The sequence below is a fragment of the Meleagris gallopavo genome, chromosome 12 (assembly GCF_905368555.1).
Source record: "Meleagris gallopavo chromosome 12, MGAL_WU_HG_1.1, whole genome shotgun sequence".
Lineage (NCBI taxonomy): Eukaryota > Metazoa > Chordata > Aves > Galliformes > Phasianidae > Meleagris > Meleagris gallopavo.
The window spans coordinates 17,669,726-17,686,375 of record NC_139415.1 but is presented as its reverse complement, the minus strand read 5'-3'; the positions used below and the strand labels follow the sequence as shown (position 1 = coordinate 17,686,375).

The following is a 16,650-nucleotide window of genomic DNA, read 5'->3' as shown; positions in this document are numbered from 1 at the left end:
AAGAAGAATTTAAGGCTTTTCTTTGTTATCCTGTTTGCTACCTTTTGTATCCCCCTCTTACTGACTGTTGGAATTGCCGTTCGGAGGTTCCTCACGTACAGCAAAGGGAGCCTGGAAACAAACAGCAGCTGCCATGAGCTTTTCTGATGGCCTGGAGTGCCCACCCGTCCTTCCCATGTCAGCAGGATGCTGGGCCCCTCAGCTCCCACCTGATTTCCTCTTGTTACATTCCAGTATGTTAAGCATTCACAGCCAATCCAGGATTGCGTTGGCTTCAGAGCAGGGTGGGGATAAGTGATGCCCAAGCAAATACGCCCTTGTTATGGACATTCTTCAATTTTAAACCTCCTGGCTGGAGACCTGACTGTCTTGCTGATGATGACAAACCTACTTTGCAATCTTGTAGCTTAGTGAAGTATAAACACCCTCCTCAATTATGTATGCAAGCAAAACTGCCTAATTTGTGTGCACACGCACACACACTCACACACAAACACTTCAGGTAAATCTGTTTGTGTGCTTCAGATAGACTCTGTTTGTCTCTGTCTTAGAAATAAACAGGTGATCTTCCTTGTGAATTCAACTTCGACTGTGAGCAGTGAGGCTTTGCTTCACTGAATGCTGGAGCTCACAATGGATTATTTAAAAGCCTTGTAATTCTGATCATACAAGTCCTCTACAGAAAGATAGCTGCCAGCTCTATTGGGTTTGACAGCAAGGATGCAAAGAGTTTGACACCTCAAAGGGAGCTCTAGACAACAGGCTTCTATCACATCAGAGCATTCTGTGCATCATGATACCATTGCAAAAAATAATATCCCTGAGGCACGAGCTGAGCATTAGACACAAAAGGTTAGTGTTGTGTTGTGCTGAGGGTAGGAGATGACTCAAGAAAAGAGAGCTAAGTTCTAAACTCCTGTATGTCACACTGCTCTGCCAGTGTGTGCCACACAGAGCTGCAGTAATTACACTGCAAACCCTCCTCACTGAAGGCTCTTACCTGTGTCCTGTAGGGTAAGAATATGCTTCCAGATGGTAGCTGACACTGTGTGCCTTCACCCCTCCTCTCATAGCCTGCAGAAGCCTGTGTGTCTGCCTCTTTTCCCAGAGTGAAGGACTGCAGGCCATGGTCAAAGATGACCTTGGCTTCTGTTTCTCAGCTAACTGCTCAATTCGTTGAGAGTCTCTTAAGCAGAAAGGCTGTGGGTTTGAGGTTCATCCTGGATTGGCCAGAGGAGTGCCTGGGAGCTGCTCTGGGGGTTTGCCAGAAGGTCTCCTTGAAGGAGCAGTCTGGCACCATCTGGCTGTGAAGGAAGGTGAGATCAGAAGGATAAGAGGTGGGACGTTGAGTCCTTTCCCAGCTCTTTTCTCAACATATGGCTATTCCTACATGCCATGTTCCTGACCTGTGCCTGGCTGCTGTCTGGTAGATACTTTTTATGCTTTCTGTCCCATCACGTGTTCATCAGCTTCACTTGCAGCATCCTCTGCTAAGATTTTATCTCTATTCCCTTAATAAATGAGTCTAGTCTCTCCACTGATAAAATCTCCCTTTTTCCTGCATCTTATCAGTGCTGTTATGGAACAAAGAGATATCAGGAATCTGTAGATCTCTAAATGTTCTTTCATTCATTTGTGGTACTTCAGCTTTCCACTTTTCAGTGAGCTCCTCAGAACACTGTCAATTTCTGAGCTGAGGAGTGTCAGAGTTGATGGAGTATGACCTTCTCTAAAGGCGCTTCATATTCTGAACGCATCTTTTACTGATTGTTTAACCTGTCCCATACAGAACACTTCTCTCCCAGCCATCTCCTCCCCTGAATTTTTTCTTCCAAAGTGATTCATTTCCTGACAGACATCTATTTTTCCAAGAATCCATTTAAACTGTTGGCTACTTGTTGAGATACCTAAGAGGGATGATTTTATAAACCTTTGAAAGGTGAGGGAAGCTTGCTTTTTTTCTGTCAGTGGTTTTGACTCATCTGGTGTGGCTATTGCAGAGCTAGAACAGTAAGTTCTGGGGCCTTTGAGGAGCAGGTTGGAGAGGAACGTTAAGAAGTACACTATCAGCTTTCCTATTTTCACAGATATATCTATTTTAATATCTGAAGAGACCAACCTGATCATCCAGTCTGATTATTATCTAAATATTGGAAAATTTGGAAGTAACAAGTTCTGCCCCCAAAGTAAGAAAGCACTGGAATGAGGTTGGCTTTGTAAATGTGCTGAATTGAATTAGAGGCCCTACAGACTCACTTTGGCTTCTTCTTTAAAAGCAAGAGGGCGTTTGTAAGGGAGACAGAATGCAGTGTAGACACCAAAAGAGAGAAAATGCTCTTAAGTAAGGGTTATTACGGCTATTTATTTAGATGAAATGACTTCTACTTGTGTGTAAACTGAAAATTGAGAAATTCACTGGGAAGAAGTTGTTTTGACTGAGAGATGTGTGGAGAGCAAATGCAGAATTTGGAACAGACTGTACTGTCTAAAGTGTTTCTTTTCCCAATTTGCCTTAAGAAAGTTAAATTCCCTGGAGTGAAAGGAAACTGGTTTCCTCAAAATTAGATGTTTAAAAAAATTCAAAGGTCAAAAATGGCTTTCTGTTTTTCAGTTCAGCTAGTGAATATGAAAAATAATAATCTTTTGTTATTGCAAATCTGACTCAAAAGCCAGGGAACGTATGGTTAGCTTCTGATCTGCAGCAACAGCCATGGAACAACTTCCTTCTCATGTTGTGTGCTGTGGACAGCTTCCAGTTTCCACCTCTGCTTGGCCCACTGCCAGAGAAACACTTGGCTGCTTGCACTCATTCTAGGTTTTCTACACTACTCCTTACTGTTATCTAAGAGATTTGAAGAAATAAAAATTGTTAAGATTCAATGCAAAATACTAATACTAATGCATAATACTGCCAGACTCTTTCAAGACTAAGGTTTCTTTTCTGCTCACAGCAGTTGGAAAGCAGATGTTAGTATGTTTGCTTTCTGGGGTCCTTCCAAAAGCCCCAGCCCATCCATTAAGAGATGCTTTTTCAGAGGAACTGTTTGTGTATTTTAATTTCAGTTCATTGGTGGCATGGACCTTACATGTGTTACCTTCCATCCTGACAAAATGTTTTGTGGACCTGGAAAGGTACAGTCAGAACAGGAGGGGAGGAATTACACAAATCACATTTCTAATTGTATGTCCTATTCTTTGCTTTGACTACTTTACCATTAACATAAATTTCAGTGCAGCTAACCTTTAGTTCACTGGATACATAGATGTTTGGATGGATAACAGATCGATTTCCTAGCTATGGTTATGTGTTTAGGTATGTAGTTACAACACAGAATGAAAGTTTACAGAATACCCATACAGTAGGAGAGAAACATTCCTAACACTCATATATATGTTCACACACTATTTTGCATCATATTTAGTGCATAACTCTGCTAACTTTAACTAATGGAATAATTCACACATACCAGAATATTAAAAACAGTAATAAAAACTTACTATCTAGTGACTTCAACTGCAGATCTTAAAAGGGTTTCCAAAGGAAGGAAAGCATCATTTTACAGATGGAAAAGATGAAATTCAGAATTACATGGCCAAGATTCACTGGCAGAGTCGGAAATAGAACAGCTGTCTTCTGAATTTTGGTTAAGCAACTAAATTGCAGCTATCTTCAGGTTAGCACTGCATCTGGGCACCTTAATTGTCAGATGGTAAAACCATCCTTTCTTCGAGGGGAAGATTACGTGAGTGCAGGAACCCACAAACACAATGGGGTTTTCCTCGCTCATCGCCTTATGAGGAAATAGAAGGTGGCATGGAGGAGACACAACACAATCTTTTACTGGAGCTTGTTATGGAGTCCATGCCTGTTTTTCCCACAGATTCTTCTGCAAAGTCTCCTTGGTTCATGCTGATTATTCTAGTGCATGTTAGGATGATTGTTAGTTCTTAATAAATAGCCTGCATCCCATGCAAAAAAAGCTGTCCATTTGGATGAAGAAAGCAGCCTGGGATAGAAATTCTTACTGAGCATAGCATTTTCAATTGAATTGTTATAGACTGATTCAAACTGCCACGGTCATATATTACATTTGAAAGATTTAATTTAGCAAACAGATGCAGTTCTCATGGAACCATATGATACATGCAGTAGTAGTGAAAACAAAGAAAAAAAAATCCACTCCAAAAAACATTTCTTTAATGTTCAGCTTCTTCTCCTACTAGGTGATGATTAATAGACACAGAGGGGAAAAAAGAGCTTTTATTATTTTCATCTAAATGTTAAGAGGTGCTGTGTGAACAACCATAATTTCAGGGACTGCTTTGTCAGAAGAATTTCATGGATAGTAGTTTGTTAAGCTGATGAATTGTTTTAATTACTCAGTCAAACACCATTTATGATGGAACACATGACACTCACAAAATTTGATCATTCTTAGCTGCAACAATATGTGACTAACCTCTCGTACCAGTAATTGCCAGAAACATACTTGAAAATTACATTTAATGAGGCTTCCTTAAAAATTAACATATAGGATATTAATTTTATAGGTGTAAAGAAACCTATTTAGTCATGTTCGCAATACTAAACTATAGCAATAAATAATCATAAAGGAAAATAAACAGATTCTGTGAAGCAGAAAAGCAGGAGGCAGGTCCATAGAGAGGTACCACTTTGCAGAACTCTCTCCTTTCTTGTTCTTAGAACGATAGAAAAAAACCTGGCTTTTGGCAGTATTATTTCTCATCTCTCACCGAGGGCCAGACAGGACTGTTGAAGTGCAGTCTTGAACTGCAGCAACCCCTGGGGCATTCTGAGCTCTTAGTGAAGCCTTGCACTCCCACAATATGTGTTGCTTTGCCAAAGATCAGATCCCTCTCCATCTTCTCCTCTTCTCTCCCACCTTTTCATCAACCACCTCACCTCCCCAGCCCGTGCTCCCCTTTCCCACAGCCCAGACACAGCCACATCCCCACACCAGCACTTCTCCAGCCTCCCCTTCCTGCTGCAGGGGGAAGTTAGTACCCCAAGTGAACCTGGGAGATGCTCCTTCTGTTCACAGAAGAGAAAATTGTGAGTAGTGTTTCATAGCAGGAGGAATAATTATTCCAAGATTTCACCTCCAAAGATGTCTTCACTGGGACCAAGCATTGGTCTTACGGTCGTGAATTTTGTTTCTACTTCTCTCTCTGTGAGCTGTCACAAGCATGGAATTGTCTGAATAGAAATGAAAGCCAGAGGATTCATGGTGGGCAGCAATGCTCATTATTCACCGTACAAAGGAACCTGACTCTTTTCCCTGCACAGCTGAAGTTTAGTCCCAGGGCTACTGTTGACTCCTGCCCTGAATAAATTCTTGCTCAGGCTCAGGTAGTGATCAGTTCAGTTCACTACAGCTGAATATTCCCTGCAAAAGTATTTTTCCAAAGGACATGTTTCCCTTCCAACCACTTTCCTTTCTACTTCTCCCTCCTGTAAAGTTTTGCTGATATCAGAGTTGTAATCTATTGAATCTTTCCTGTGAACATCTTTAACTGAGTGTATTTCACACAAATAGTATGGCATACACAGGGCTTAATTGTGACGTGGTTCATGTCAGTAACCCCAATCACACTGATCTGAGAACAAAAACATAAATGTAATGGGTGCAATGACAGCTCCCAGATGTTTGGAAGTGACCCAGCAGGCTGGTACTTAGCTCCATATTCTGTGGCTGCATTGCCTGATTTGTATGGCTGCTTATGCTTACCATCCTGAGCAGTTCTCAGATTTGTTCTGCTCTTGGTGAGACTCTTGCTGGCACTGCACTTGCAATGTTCTACTGAGATGTCCCTACCGTTGATAGACGTTTTTTTTCCTTCCGCATTCACACCTCACTAATGTCTGCTTGTCTTCATTAGTTGCCATCCATTGTCTGGAGAATGTAGCTGCAAAGCTGGCTGGGCTGGACTGTACTGCAATGAGACCTGTCCCCCTGGGTACTACGGCGAAGGCTGCCAGCTGACCTGCTCGTGTGAGAATGGTGCAGATTGCGACAGCATCACTGGGAAGTGTACGTGTGCACCAGGATACATGGTAAGCGAGAGCTGGGAGTAATGGGGCATGGCATAAGGCGCCTGCAGAAAAGTAAAGAAGATTTTAATCTCATTTCAAATGATATTTTCTCAAAAAGCAGCAAAACACAGGTTACTTCTCCCCTTTCCGTTCTAAGTCCGTGCAATTCTCCTTTGAGCAGTGTCAACATATTACTTCTGCTTATTTATTTAACATCAGCATTGTAAGTTCGTTACTGTTGTAAGCATAAATACATCATTTCCTATCTTACATTCTAAGTCAAGATGTAACAAAAAAGATGTCAGATTATTGTCTGCCTAGAAGAGCAGAAAAAGAATTCTCTTGGCCTTTCAGCATGTTCCTTGTCAGTCACACTGTGACTTTAATAGATGAAGATTTTTTTTATGTTACAAATGATAGAGCAATTTATGTCTTTTCTGAATATATATGGCAGGTGTCTTTTACCTGAGCATCAGAAGGAGCCTCAGACATTCTCTGGTAAACAACCATTATATTTTATAGATGAGATATAAAATGGCTGAAGAAATCAGCCACGATGAAACAACAGAAGGAAGGTATCCTGAGGGATAGAATAAAATTCCAAATTGATGATTTCCAGGTTGCAATATAATGTGGTAGGATGTGAATCCAGGCATCCAGTCCTGCTGCAGCTGGGCTAATGGAATTCTTGATAGTAAACTTCTTGGTCAGAGTTTACTCAACTCTACGTTCACATGCAAAGCACTTCTTTCACTTTATTTCAGGAACATGCCGTGGAGCAGATCTGCTGGTTATCTTTAAGAAACAACGCTTCCAAAAGGAAAAAGTTATTTTCAGGAGATATTCTGCCACAACTTCACTAGAAGCTGTCTTTCTCTATTTTGTGTCCTTACTTTTATATGAGTTATGGCTTAGAGTCTCTTTTGTTCTTTGCTCCATGTCAAAATCTGAATCTGAATATTGGAGATTCCATCCAATTTCCAGGGTTTCTCTCAGTGTTGGGTATAAATAGACTTATTTAGACATGAGAGGTAGGACTGTCAGAAGTGTGCAAGACAGCGATACTGTTTAAATACAAAAAAGAAAAAGAAAAAGAAAAAAAAAGAGGAATAAAAGAGCTTTGAGGTTTGATTCCCCACTTGTTTACACTGATAGAAAAGAAGAATTTATCTTGTCTGTACACCAGTGGTACACACAAGTATTAATATAGAGAAATGGATGAAGGCAGCAGCATGTAAGTAACAAATGCAAAATAAAATGGTACCAATATCCTCTTTCTTATCAGGAATGCTGTTCGAGTATGCAGCACAAGAATATTTTGGGACCTTTACTGTATACATGTTAAAAAAACACTGTTTGTCCAATATATATAGTTCTAAGACAGTGTTATTGCAGCCGTGAAGCCTGGGAAGGAAGTTCCTATTGCATTGCTTCAAAATAATATTTAATCCCATAATAAAGAGCTTTCTTGCACTGACATTTAAACAGCTTGGTTATTGAGGATAGCTCTATAATCACTGAAGCATATTTAGGCATTAGTATCATTGCTCTCTCATAATATACTATAATCTCTGGCAATTAGTCCATGAGGGGAAGTAAAGCCTTGAAATTGCTAATTTATTGCCTCTGAAGCATATTTGTCATTTGTATGCGTGCCAGATGACTTGAGTTGCAATAGTTCATTCAAATGCTAGGGAACACAGGCTGTAAAGAAGAGTTGACAAAACCTTTCCTTCCTGCCCTGCAATGGCCGTGTTGTGCTGCACTGCTCTGCTGCGTGGGCAGGGAAAGGTGTCAGCACTGCTGCCCGGCACAGGGATGGTGGGAAAGGTGCCGTGGGTCAGCACCCACTCCAGCTTGAAGTGCCTTATCTCAATGACATGCTGAAGACGGGGCTTTGCCTTCAAGTATGTTTGCCTGCCTCTTGCTGAGGCGGTGGGGAGCTCTGCCTGCGGGTAGAATTTTGCCCTTGAATTCAGCCAGCCTGCAAGCAAATGCAGTGTCTGTTCTTGAATGCAGGATGTCTCTTCTGGCAGCACTGACAATAGAGTGATGCTAATGCAGAACTGGGCAGAGCTAATTATTCAGAAAAGCCCTAAATGAATCCCTCTTGCTTTTTAAAGGATGAGGCTCGGCCGATGCAGCTACAGGGTCAGAAATCTTGACAAATGTTTGGAAAGCATATAGTGAGATCAGCATCTTACATTTCATAGAAACACGGGAGCGTATATAGCCGAGCAGGATGGTGGTTTTTTAGTAAGAGAGAAGGAAGAGGGCATAATGGAATGTAGGATGCAATTGCAAAATAGAATTGCAAAGACATAGGGATTGGACCCATAGGACTCTGGGGTTACTGGATGGCTAGAAAAGACAGTGACCAAGAAATTACAGTCTCCTGACAAAGCACTCCTCCAGCCCACTTGACTTGCACAGATGGCTTGTCTTTTAACAGTGCCCTGCCTCCGTTGTGTCAGGGCAGCTGGGCTGGGTTTCAGAATGAATCATCTGCGATCACAGCCAAAACAGGGACATTTTGTTGGGATGCAGAACAAGCCATGAAAAACACAAAGCATCTGGTCACCTTTATTAAATGTATTAAGTGAAAAACCAGCCATCCCATAGGTTGAAATGTACGTGTGCAGAGCACCTAATATTTTGGAAGCTAAGCAGATTCAAGCTTTAAAATGAAAAGGTACATTGTAGCTCAGAAAATAATACATTATTTATTAGCTTTGACATTTCCAAAAATTCAAATGCCAAAGCTGAGTATTGGTGAGCTTGCAGTTTTTGATAGAATCTCAAAACCTTTTATGTCTTCTTTTTTTTTTTTTTGTTAAATGAATATGTTGGGTCAGACTCACCATCCAAACTTGTATATACTAAGCTCCAAAAACAAATTACACTGGTGTAAAGGTATTACTGGGTACCTATACAGGTTATTTGTATGAGACTGTGCTCAAACTAGGGCATTGCACTGTTGTAACTGTGGAACTAGGGGATACTCTGACACTGGGGAAGTGCAGTATTTTAACTGCAGACACCACATGTAGTTTTGCCTGAAGAAGAAACTGAGAAATTAGAATGCTCCACTGTTTTAGCCAAAACAACCCAGTTCTTGGAGGCAGCCTACATGACAATGAAACTAAGATAAGAGGAGCAAAGGAGACGCAACAAAATCTTTCCCAAAATCCCAGAGCACACCTGGAGCTACTCCTCATATGCTTTGGCAGAAGAGTCCACGCTGCTGTGAAGACTGTGCTTACTGATCTCACTTGTACCAGGAGGTTAAGGGATTGTGTCTGTTTAATTAAGATGATTGCAGGGACTCGTCATGCCAAGAATACCAATAGGGCCAACAGGGCACTTCCCTGGAACTTGTATTTTTTAAACGTTTGAGGATTTCCTCTTAGTACTCATGTGATGAATTGCCAGTAATGCTTTTCTGAAAAGTGGTTTTGAAAAGCCATTCTGCTGCCGTCTCATTTGTGGCAAAAAGGAATCTGATGAAGCACACACAGGGATGTCTCAAAGATTACCCTTAAAAAGCAGAGAGGGAAATTCTGGACAGGTGGAAATTGGATCCTCTCTCCTACACGCAAACAGTCACTCCTTGCAATAAATTCCTGGGATGCAATTATGGGGGCAGTGAGAGGGGTTACGCTAACTTGCACATCCCCCTCCTTCCATATTCTGATCTCAGATGCTTTTTTACAAGTCCGCTGAGTTCTGTTGTACTGTAAGAATGCAAAAGAAATCAGGATTTGACCTGTCCTCTCTTCTTTTGTTTTTGATTCATTGAATTTTATTCCCGTAATACAATAAATGTGTTGAAGAAGGCCAGAGAATATGAATTCAGTATGACAGGAGACCACAGGAATCCCGACCTTCTGTCTCACAACCGACCCCCTGCACATACCTATCAGCTTTCTAGCTACTGAAATCATTATAGATGCTATTGAAATACAGCTGGGTTCACCTTCTCCATTGCACAGCTAATTGCAGCTTTCTTGAAAACAGAAGCTATCTAGAGACCTCGTTCTGTGATATGCCTTTATTTCCTTACAGATGCTTTGTTTTCTTCCTTTGAAAAATGTGTTTAACTTCAAATGCTTTCATTCTGTCTGTTGTAGCAAGAAGATACGTAGTAAAAAAATTTCTCAGCCTGGGACGCTAAGAAAACTTTAACACTCATCTGCAGAATGTGTGGTCAGCTTTACTTTGATGGGCACTTAGGTCTATATTTCACACCTGGGTGACAGAACTTGTATTACTTTAAAGAGTTCATCTATTTATGCTGCTAGTTTTTGAAGACCTGTCTGCTTTTATTGAACCCTCCGTGCTGGCAAGCAAAGCTACTAGCACTTCATCACCAAAATGAAAGAATTCATTCTGACATTTTTCTATTCCTTGACTACATGGGTAGATCCCATGAAAGCTGATTCCTGTATCTCACAGTGCAGGAAGGGATGGAAACTACAGGAGAGAGAAACTCTTACTAGATTTTTCAGCCTTTGGAATGTCACTTGGATTCCTTAAGACTTCCCAAGATGAATCCCAGCTCTGTACATCTCTTGTCATTTGCATCTTTTGTTGACATTGCATCAAAATTGCCTTTCAAATGTATCCTTATGTAAGTGCTAATGTATATATATCCTCGCTGAGCTCAGTGAGAATCTGTACACTCAAAGACTGAAATACTGCCTTAATTTGAGTCTATAAATACAAATTTTGCCTACGTGCCAGAGTTCCTCAGTGTAATATTTTCTCTGCCACAGGAGTACAAATTACTTCCCACATGCACGCCTGCATCTTGGACTGAGAGTTGTCTTCTGTAACTTAATCATGAACAATTGCTCAAATACTCAGTAAAAAGAAATGTATATTGTATTGCTGTAAACCCACTGAAATGCCATACATGGCAAATGTATGGCAAACTTTCTAAGAGGTCATCTCTCAGTCAGTACAAATATATGCAGTATCAGAGCAGTCTAATTTTGCCCCATGCCTACCCAGTGAGTAAACTGACCAATTTACCTTTCTATAGACATGAGGAAGATTATAATTTTGTTTTACCTATGGAGGTCATAGGGAACTTAAATGTACAGTCTGTTGAGTATTCCAGCCATGACTGGCTTCCTTCTGGGACATCTCTTGTTCCTTGAAGGAGGCACACAGAAGAGAAGAAACAGTCTGTCCTATATTTAAAAGAATTTAACCTGCTCTCTGGTCCTACGCCTTTAAAATTCTCTCTGTTGCCTAAAAGAATAATAATAAAAAAAAAGAATAAAGAATAAATAGAATGGAGCACCTTATCTTATCTTCAGCTGAATTTTCCCTGAAGGACCAAAATCTCAGGTAGGTCTGAAGGAATTTAAAGAATCAATGGCTGTGGGTGTTTTCTAAACACTCAAGGTGATAAAAACAACTTTATCAGAATATTCCCTCTCTTCTACATATTTGCTTTCATCTTTATTTTAAATGTATCATCCTTCACCACTTCAGAAAGAAGCAGGAAAAATGAATGAGGCTTCTTTCTCTTGTAAGTCAGTGGTTCAGTAATAAAGTTATTTTATAAATTTCACTAAATTCTTAACATAAAGAAGTGAACCTAAGGTTGGAGATAGTGAATCTGTTTTGGGGGCTTTAAGTCATTTAAATGATCTGTTTCTCTTTGAGATAATTCCAAATGTACTTCAGTGGAAGCTCATTGCTGAGCAACAGGGCACCTCATCAAAAAGGTTTAAAAAGAAAAGACGAGGGGAAAAAATCTTCAATAGAGCCTGTGTGCTTTTATCCTTGATTTACTGAGCGTATCAGTTACCCCCCTTTGTTAAAGGCTCTTTTCATTTATAGGTATAAAATAAATTCAGCCATTTTATCAAGATGTTCTTGTTACCAATCACCAGTATAAATTTTACTTGCTGAAGGAGGGGAAGAGGTTTTGTGGCACAGCAGTTGTCCAATTAGCTGGAGTATCACAGGCAACAAAAACAGTTTGCCCAGTCTCATTTCATGAATTACCTATTCGTACAAGGAAGATGCATTTTCTTCTTCTGGTTTCCTACTTTATTCATAATCCAATGTTTCACTGCCATTGAGAATGGCTAGTTGTAGTGGCAGTGGGTATGGGAAAAGGCATCCATACTGTGCAGGTGGGTTTGAGCGTGGGTGGTAATTTGGAGTGAGATAATTAGCAATCAATAATGAAAACAACACAAGTTTTCCTATATGAAGCAGAACTAAAAAAAATCCCTGTTTTCCACAGATTTATGTGCTTAGGCTCTGGCTTTTCCTATCCCGCTGCAGTAACCTGTCTCTGTCAGGTCCACTATGACACATTAGCTAGCAAAGACTGCTCAGGTGAGATCATGGACACCAAATTCACACAACCCCCTCCCTGCATAACGGTACCATGCATCATATTCCCTAAGAAGGAATGGAATTTGCCTGAGCAAAGACTGAGTATTAAGGCAGGGTGTAACATCAAATTCTGTTATAAAATGGAGGATGTAACTGTGCCCTGGAAAACTGTGTTGGGTTGAGTTAAAAATGATATTTATGTGGTGCTTGAAAAGTGGCTAAAGACAAAAATGCTATTAACTGTGGAAATATAAGTCACAATAACAGTCAAATCCCCTACACTGACTATGGCTGTGTGCTAGAACTCCCTTTCTTGGTTCTGGTCTTTTGGACTATATTCTCCTTGGAAAGGGCATTTCCTTGGTGGCTTCTAGATGAAAATAAGTCTGAAAACTCATCTGATAATTTTTTAAGCTTACGAAAAACTTCACAAGTGGATGTGGAACAAGTAGCAGATCTAAAGCAGGCAGCAAAAAAACACTTCTGCTTTATTCAGCCTAATTAAGGGTGAGCTGGAAATTTTTTTCTTGAAATGAAAGAACTCTGACTATCTAGTTGTATGGAAGGTTTTTCTCTATCAGCTGTGCTGCAGCTGGAAGCTCTGAGTTTATTAGCATACATCAAAACATCACGTGCCCTGTGTTTTGGTTCATTCCTCACATAAATAGAGATGGTCAGGAATCACTTGTACCTATCTGAATTGTTGTGCATCCCTTTTCACTGATGACATCTGAACTGTCCCACCTGTTTATGCATACAGCAGTCTATATTTATGTCCATAAAATAGCTGTACTTTTATTTTTGTAGACCACAGGGAATAAATTCAGGCTATGGAGTTTTGCATCCCTAGGGTAAGAGGTCTGTTCCAGGCCAGGTCAGTACAGACTGAAAATTATCTTCTCTTGGCTGTGCAGCGGCCTGCATGAAATGACTTTGGTCTCAATCCAGCTCCCTGTGGATAAGTATGTACATCACAAACCCCATTTCTATCAGCAGTGACTGGCAAATTTGCTGGCAGTCTGAGCCATTTTACCATTTTACCTTCACAAACCACTGCTTCAGGTCAGGCTCGGTGGCATGACTGCATGATCCATTTCAAAATCCCCCATAGGACTTTTTCTAAGGGACAAAGTGCGGGTGCTTTGAGATTTCACAATGGCACCCTTCATAAGCACTGCATTCAACCCAGATTGTACTGCATCTTTGTGAAATGGCAGGTGCCTTTCTGGAAAGTCAGTCTGCCTCTGAGATGGCCCCGCTTCATGTAGGCTAGGAAACAATGAGCAGCACCACAATGCGATGGAACCTGTGGGCTAAACCCAGCATTTCAATAGCAGCTCACAAATGGATTCTTCTGGCTCTGCTGTAGGAGAAGATATCCTACATTCAGAACCCAACAAGGAAGGTCATTATGGGGAGACCTCCTGTGTATTCCCAGGCTTTCAGAGTAAGCCGCTCCCCTGTTGATCTTTATATCAATGAACCAGGTGCTTGCTGTCTATTAGGCTTGTTGGCGTTCTCCCCCCAGAGCTCCTTCTGACCAATTAGACATTTCTGCTGGAGCAGTGGCAGCCACAGCATTTAGGAGCCTGTGTTTTCCTAAACCCTAACAGCACTCATGTGAGCAGCTGGCCGCATGAGCCATGGGGAGGGGTCTTCTTGCTCTTCAGGGCATTTGTTGTGTGCTGAACTATTGTACTGGTGTATTTAGCAAGGTCACTGGATGCACAAGGCACAGTAGGTCTCCCTCAGTTGTGGAAACTGCATCCCTTTCTTTGAAATCAGTGGATTCTTTTGAGATCATTTTATGAACTACTTCTATTTCATTTTGGTTGCTCTATCAGTGTGTAAGCTCCAGAAATTCTCTGTGAAAGCTCAAATTCTCCTTTGTCAGCCCAAGTTTACCTGAACAACACTGCTAGTTCCAATAGGATTGTCCCAGATATACAAGAGTGGAATTTGTCTCAGTGACTGCCTCTGCTAATGAGAACTGATTCAGTTACACACTGTGTGTATAATTTGATAAGAACTGTAAACAAGTCCCAGGTCTCTTCCACTTTCTTCTTATATTTACTTTTACTTCTGGGTTCTGCTGCAGTTTTATTTACCTGAATAATTCCAAAGTTTTCATAAGTGGTTCCAAAGGAAGCAGCTTCACGTAGAAACCCGGAATGTCTCTGTCTTTGTTATTAGCTGACATATTTCCTGTATTTTATCCTTAATTGGCAATGTGGCTGTGTCAAATTGCATTTCTGTTTCTGTAGCCTCATTCATTGTCACTGGAGCTCAGTATCCTGTTCAGACCGAGTCATTTGATCTGAATTTTGCAGAGGAATAAACTGCCTGCCAATAGCAGTGTCTCTATCCATCTATTAAGCTTATAAATGTGTGTAGCCTTATTCACACTATTTGTGGATCTATGCATAGAAATGCTGGTAGCTGATTCTCTTGGTAGTTCAAATTGCAAACAAACTTCATTAAAGCCACCTAAGTATAGGATTTAAGTCACTGCCTTGCTTTGCATTTTATTTTCTGTCTAACTACACTGCAAAAGAATGAGTGAAGTTTTATCCTTTAAGATCAGACATGTATAAGTGGAAAATCCGGGTGTGCTTTTCATGCCAAAGAGCAACTGAACTTCTAACAGATACTGGCCTCTTGCTTTTGGTTTTTTGTTTTAGGAAATGTGAAAATGTGAAGAGGACATCTGTTCTTCTGCTTGTCTGTGATTGCCAGGTTATTTACCAGCTTTTCAAAAGCTGTATCACAAACCTAATTAGCTTAAAGTTGACATGAAGCATTATCCATTTCATACCATAAAGCATCTTTTCCACCTATGTAGATGGTTTCCTTTTTTTTGCTTTGGTCCTTCCACATGTGGATGATGCAGCTCAGAGCCCATGTCAGCTGCAGGTGTCAGCATCTTCAGCCCGTGTTCACTACCCACAGCACTGCTTCTGTCACTTCAGTGCCCTTAGCAAGAGAGCAGAGAGCTGCTGCATGCAGCACATTTAACTCCTCCTGGATTCGCTTCATCCAGTCTGCATGGACAGGAGCTCAGGCATGCGCTGATGTGCTGAACTTTGGCAGCTTCTGCTGCAGAAAGATGCAGGTCTCAGCTAGTGACCACACTGACCGGTGCAGGCAGCGTGAGAGGGGAGTTTAGATGTAAGGCTGTGCTTGGACATTGTTACAGCTATAGAAGAATGCTAAAAGGAAGTTTGCGTATAGTGCTGAATTGTTGGGATAGCCAAACACTAATGGCAGATTTGCAGAATAGATTCATGCTATTGAATGACTGGGTAAGGTGAAAGTTGGTGTTCAAAAAGACAAAGTAATAGATAAGGGGGAAATAATTTCAAGTAAATACACAAGAAGTGAAAATCTAATTTAATTACTACCACTCAGGGAAAAAGATTGGGCAACCACAGTGGATAGTTTTCTGAAAAACTCAAATGAGTGCTCATCACCTGTCAACAAAGCAACCAACCCAGAGCACCAGACAGAATAGTTAGAATGACCAGGAAGAGAACAAAACAGGAGAGAAAAAAACATTTTTGTGCTATTGTATAAATCCATAATATATCTAAATCTCAAATTACTGCATACAGCTTGTCTGATTGCTGCTTATGGAGGATATAATGGAAGTAGCAAACGGTGACAAAGATCATCTTTTAGATGGAATAGCTTCTATACAAGGAGTGACTCGATAAACTAGGAGTGGGTTCAGAAAACAGATGGCTGAGGAGGGATGTGATAGAGATCTATGGAAACGTGGATGGTGCATAGAACACGAACAAGGAATGATTATTTACTATTTCTAATAACGCGGGAACAAGGGGCAACCAATTAAATGATTGCACAGCAGGTTTAAAGACAAAGATAGTGCTTTTCACAGAATGTGTAATTAAATTGTGAAATGGCTCCCATAAAATGAGAATAAGAGAGTGGGATGATTTTGCTTAGAAAAGGGGTCACCAAGGGTAGCTATGTGAGAGGTCCCTTACATCACAGGGAGGAGGAAGAAGGAATGCCTGCTTGCCATTTATAACAGTATAAGAAACTTCCCAATTAAAACCAGGCAGTGGTTTGAAGCAAACAAATAAACATAATTTTTCTCCTTTGTATTTATAATTAAACTGTGGATCTTCTTGCCAGAGGATGTCATATAAACTGACAGTATAAATGATACCTTTTATTCCCTGTTTTTGCTAATGTCCTTTCTGCAGAGTTGT

At 40.7% G+C, this 16,650-nt stretch overlaps 1 protein-coding gene across 4 annotated transcripts in view; it reads left to right on the top strand.

The window, feature by feature from the left end:
• MEGF11 (multiple EGF like domains 11) overlaps positions 1 to 16,650 on the top strand; it is a 256,450-nt gene that overhangs the window by 177,963 nt on the left and 61,837 nt on the right. For all 4 annotated transcript variants that reach the window (XM_085233529.1, XM_085233528.1, XM_085233527.1 and 1 more), the window contains exon 11: positions 5,902 to 6,076. In XM_085233529.1, coding sequence (XP_085089655.1) covers positions 5,902 to 6,076 — 175 coding nt within the window. The remainder of the gene's footprint in view (positions 1 to 5,901; positions 6,077 to 16,650) is intronic.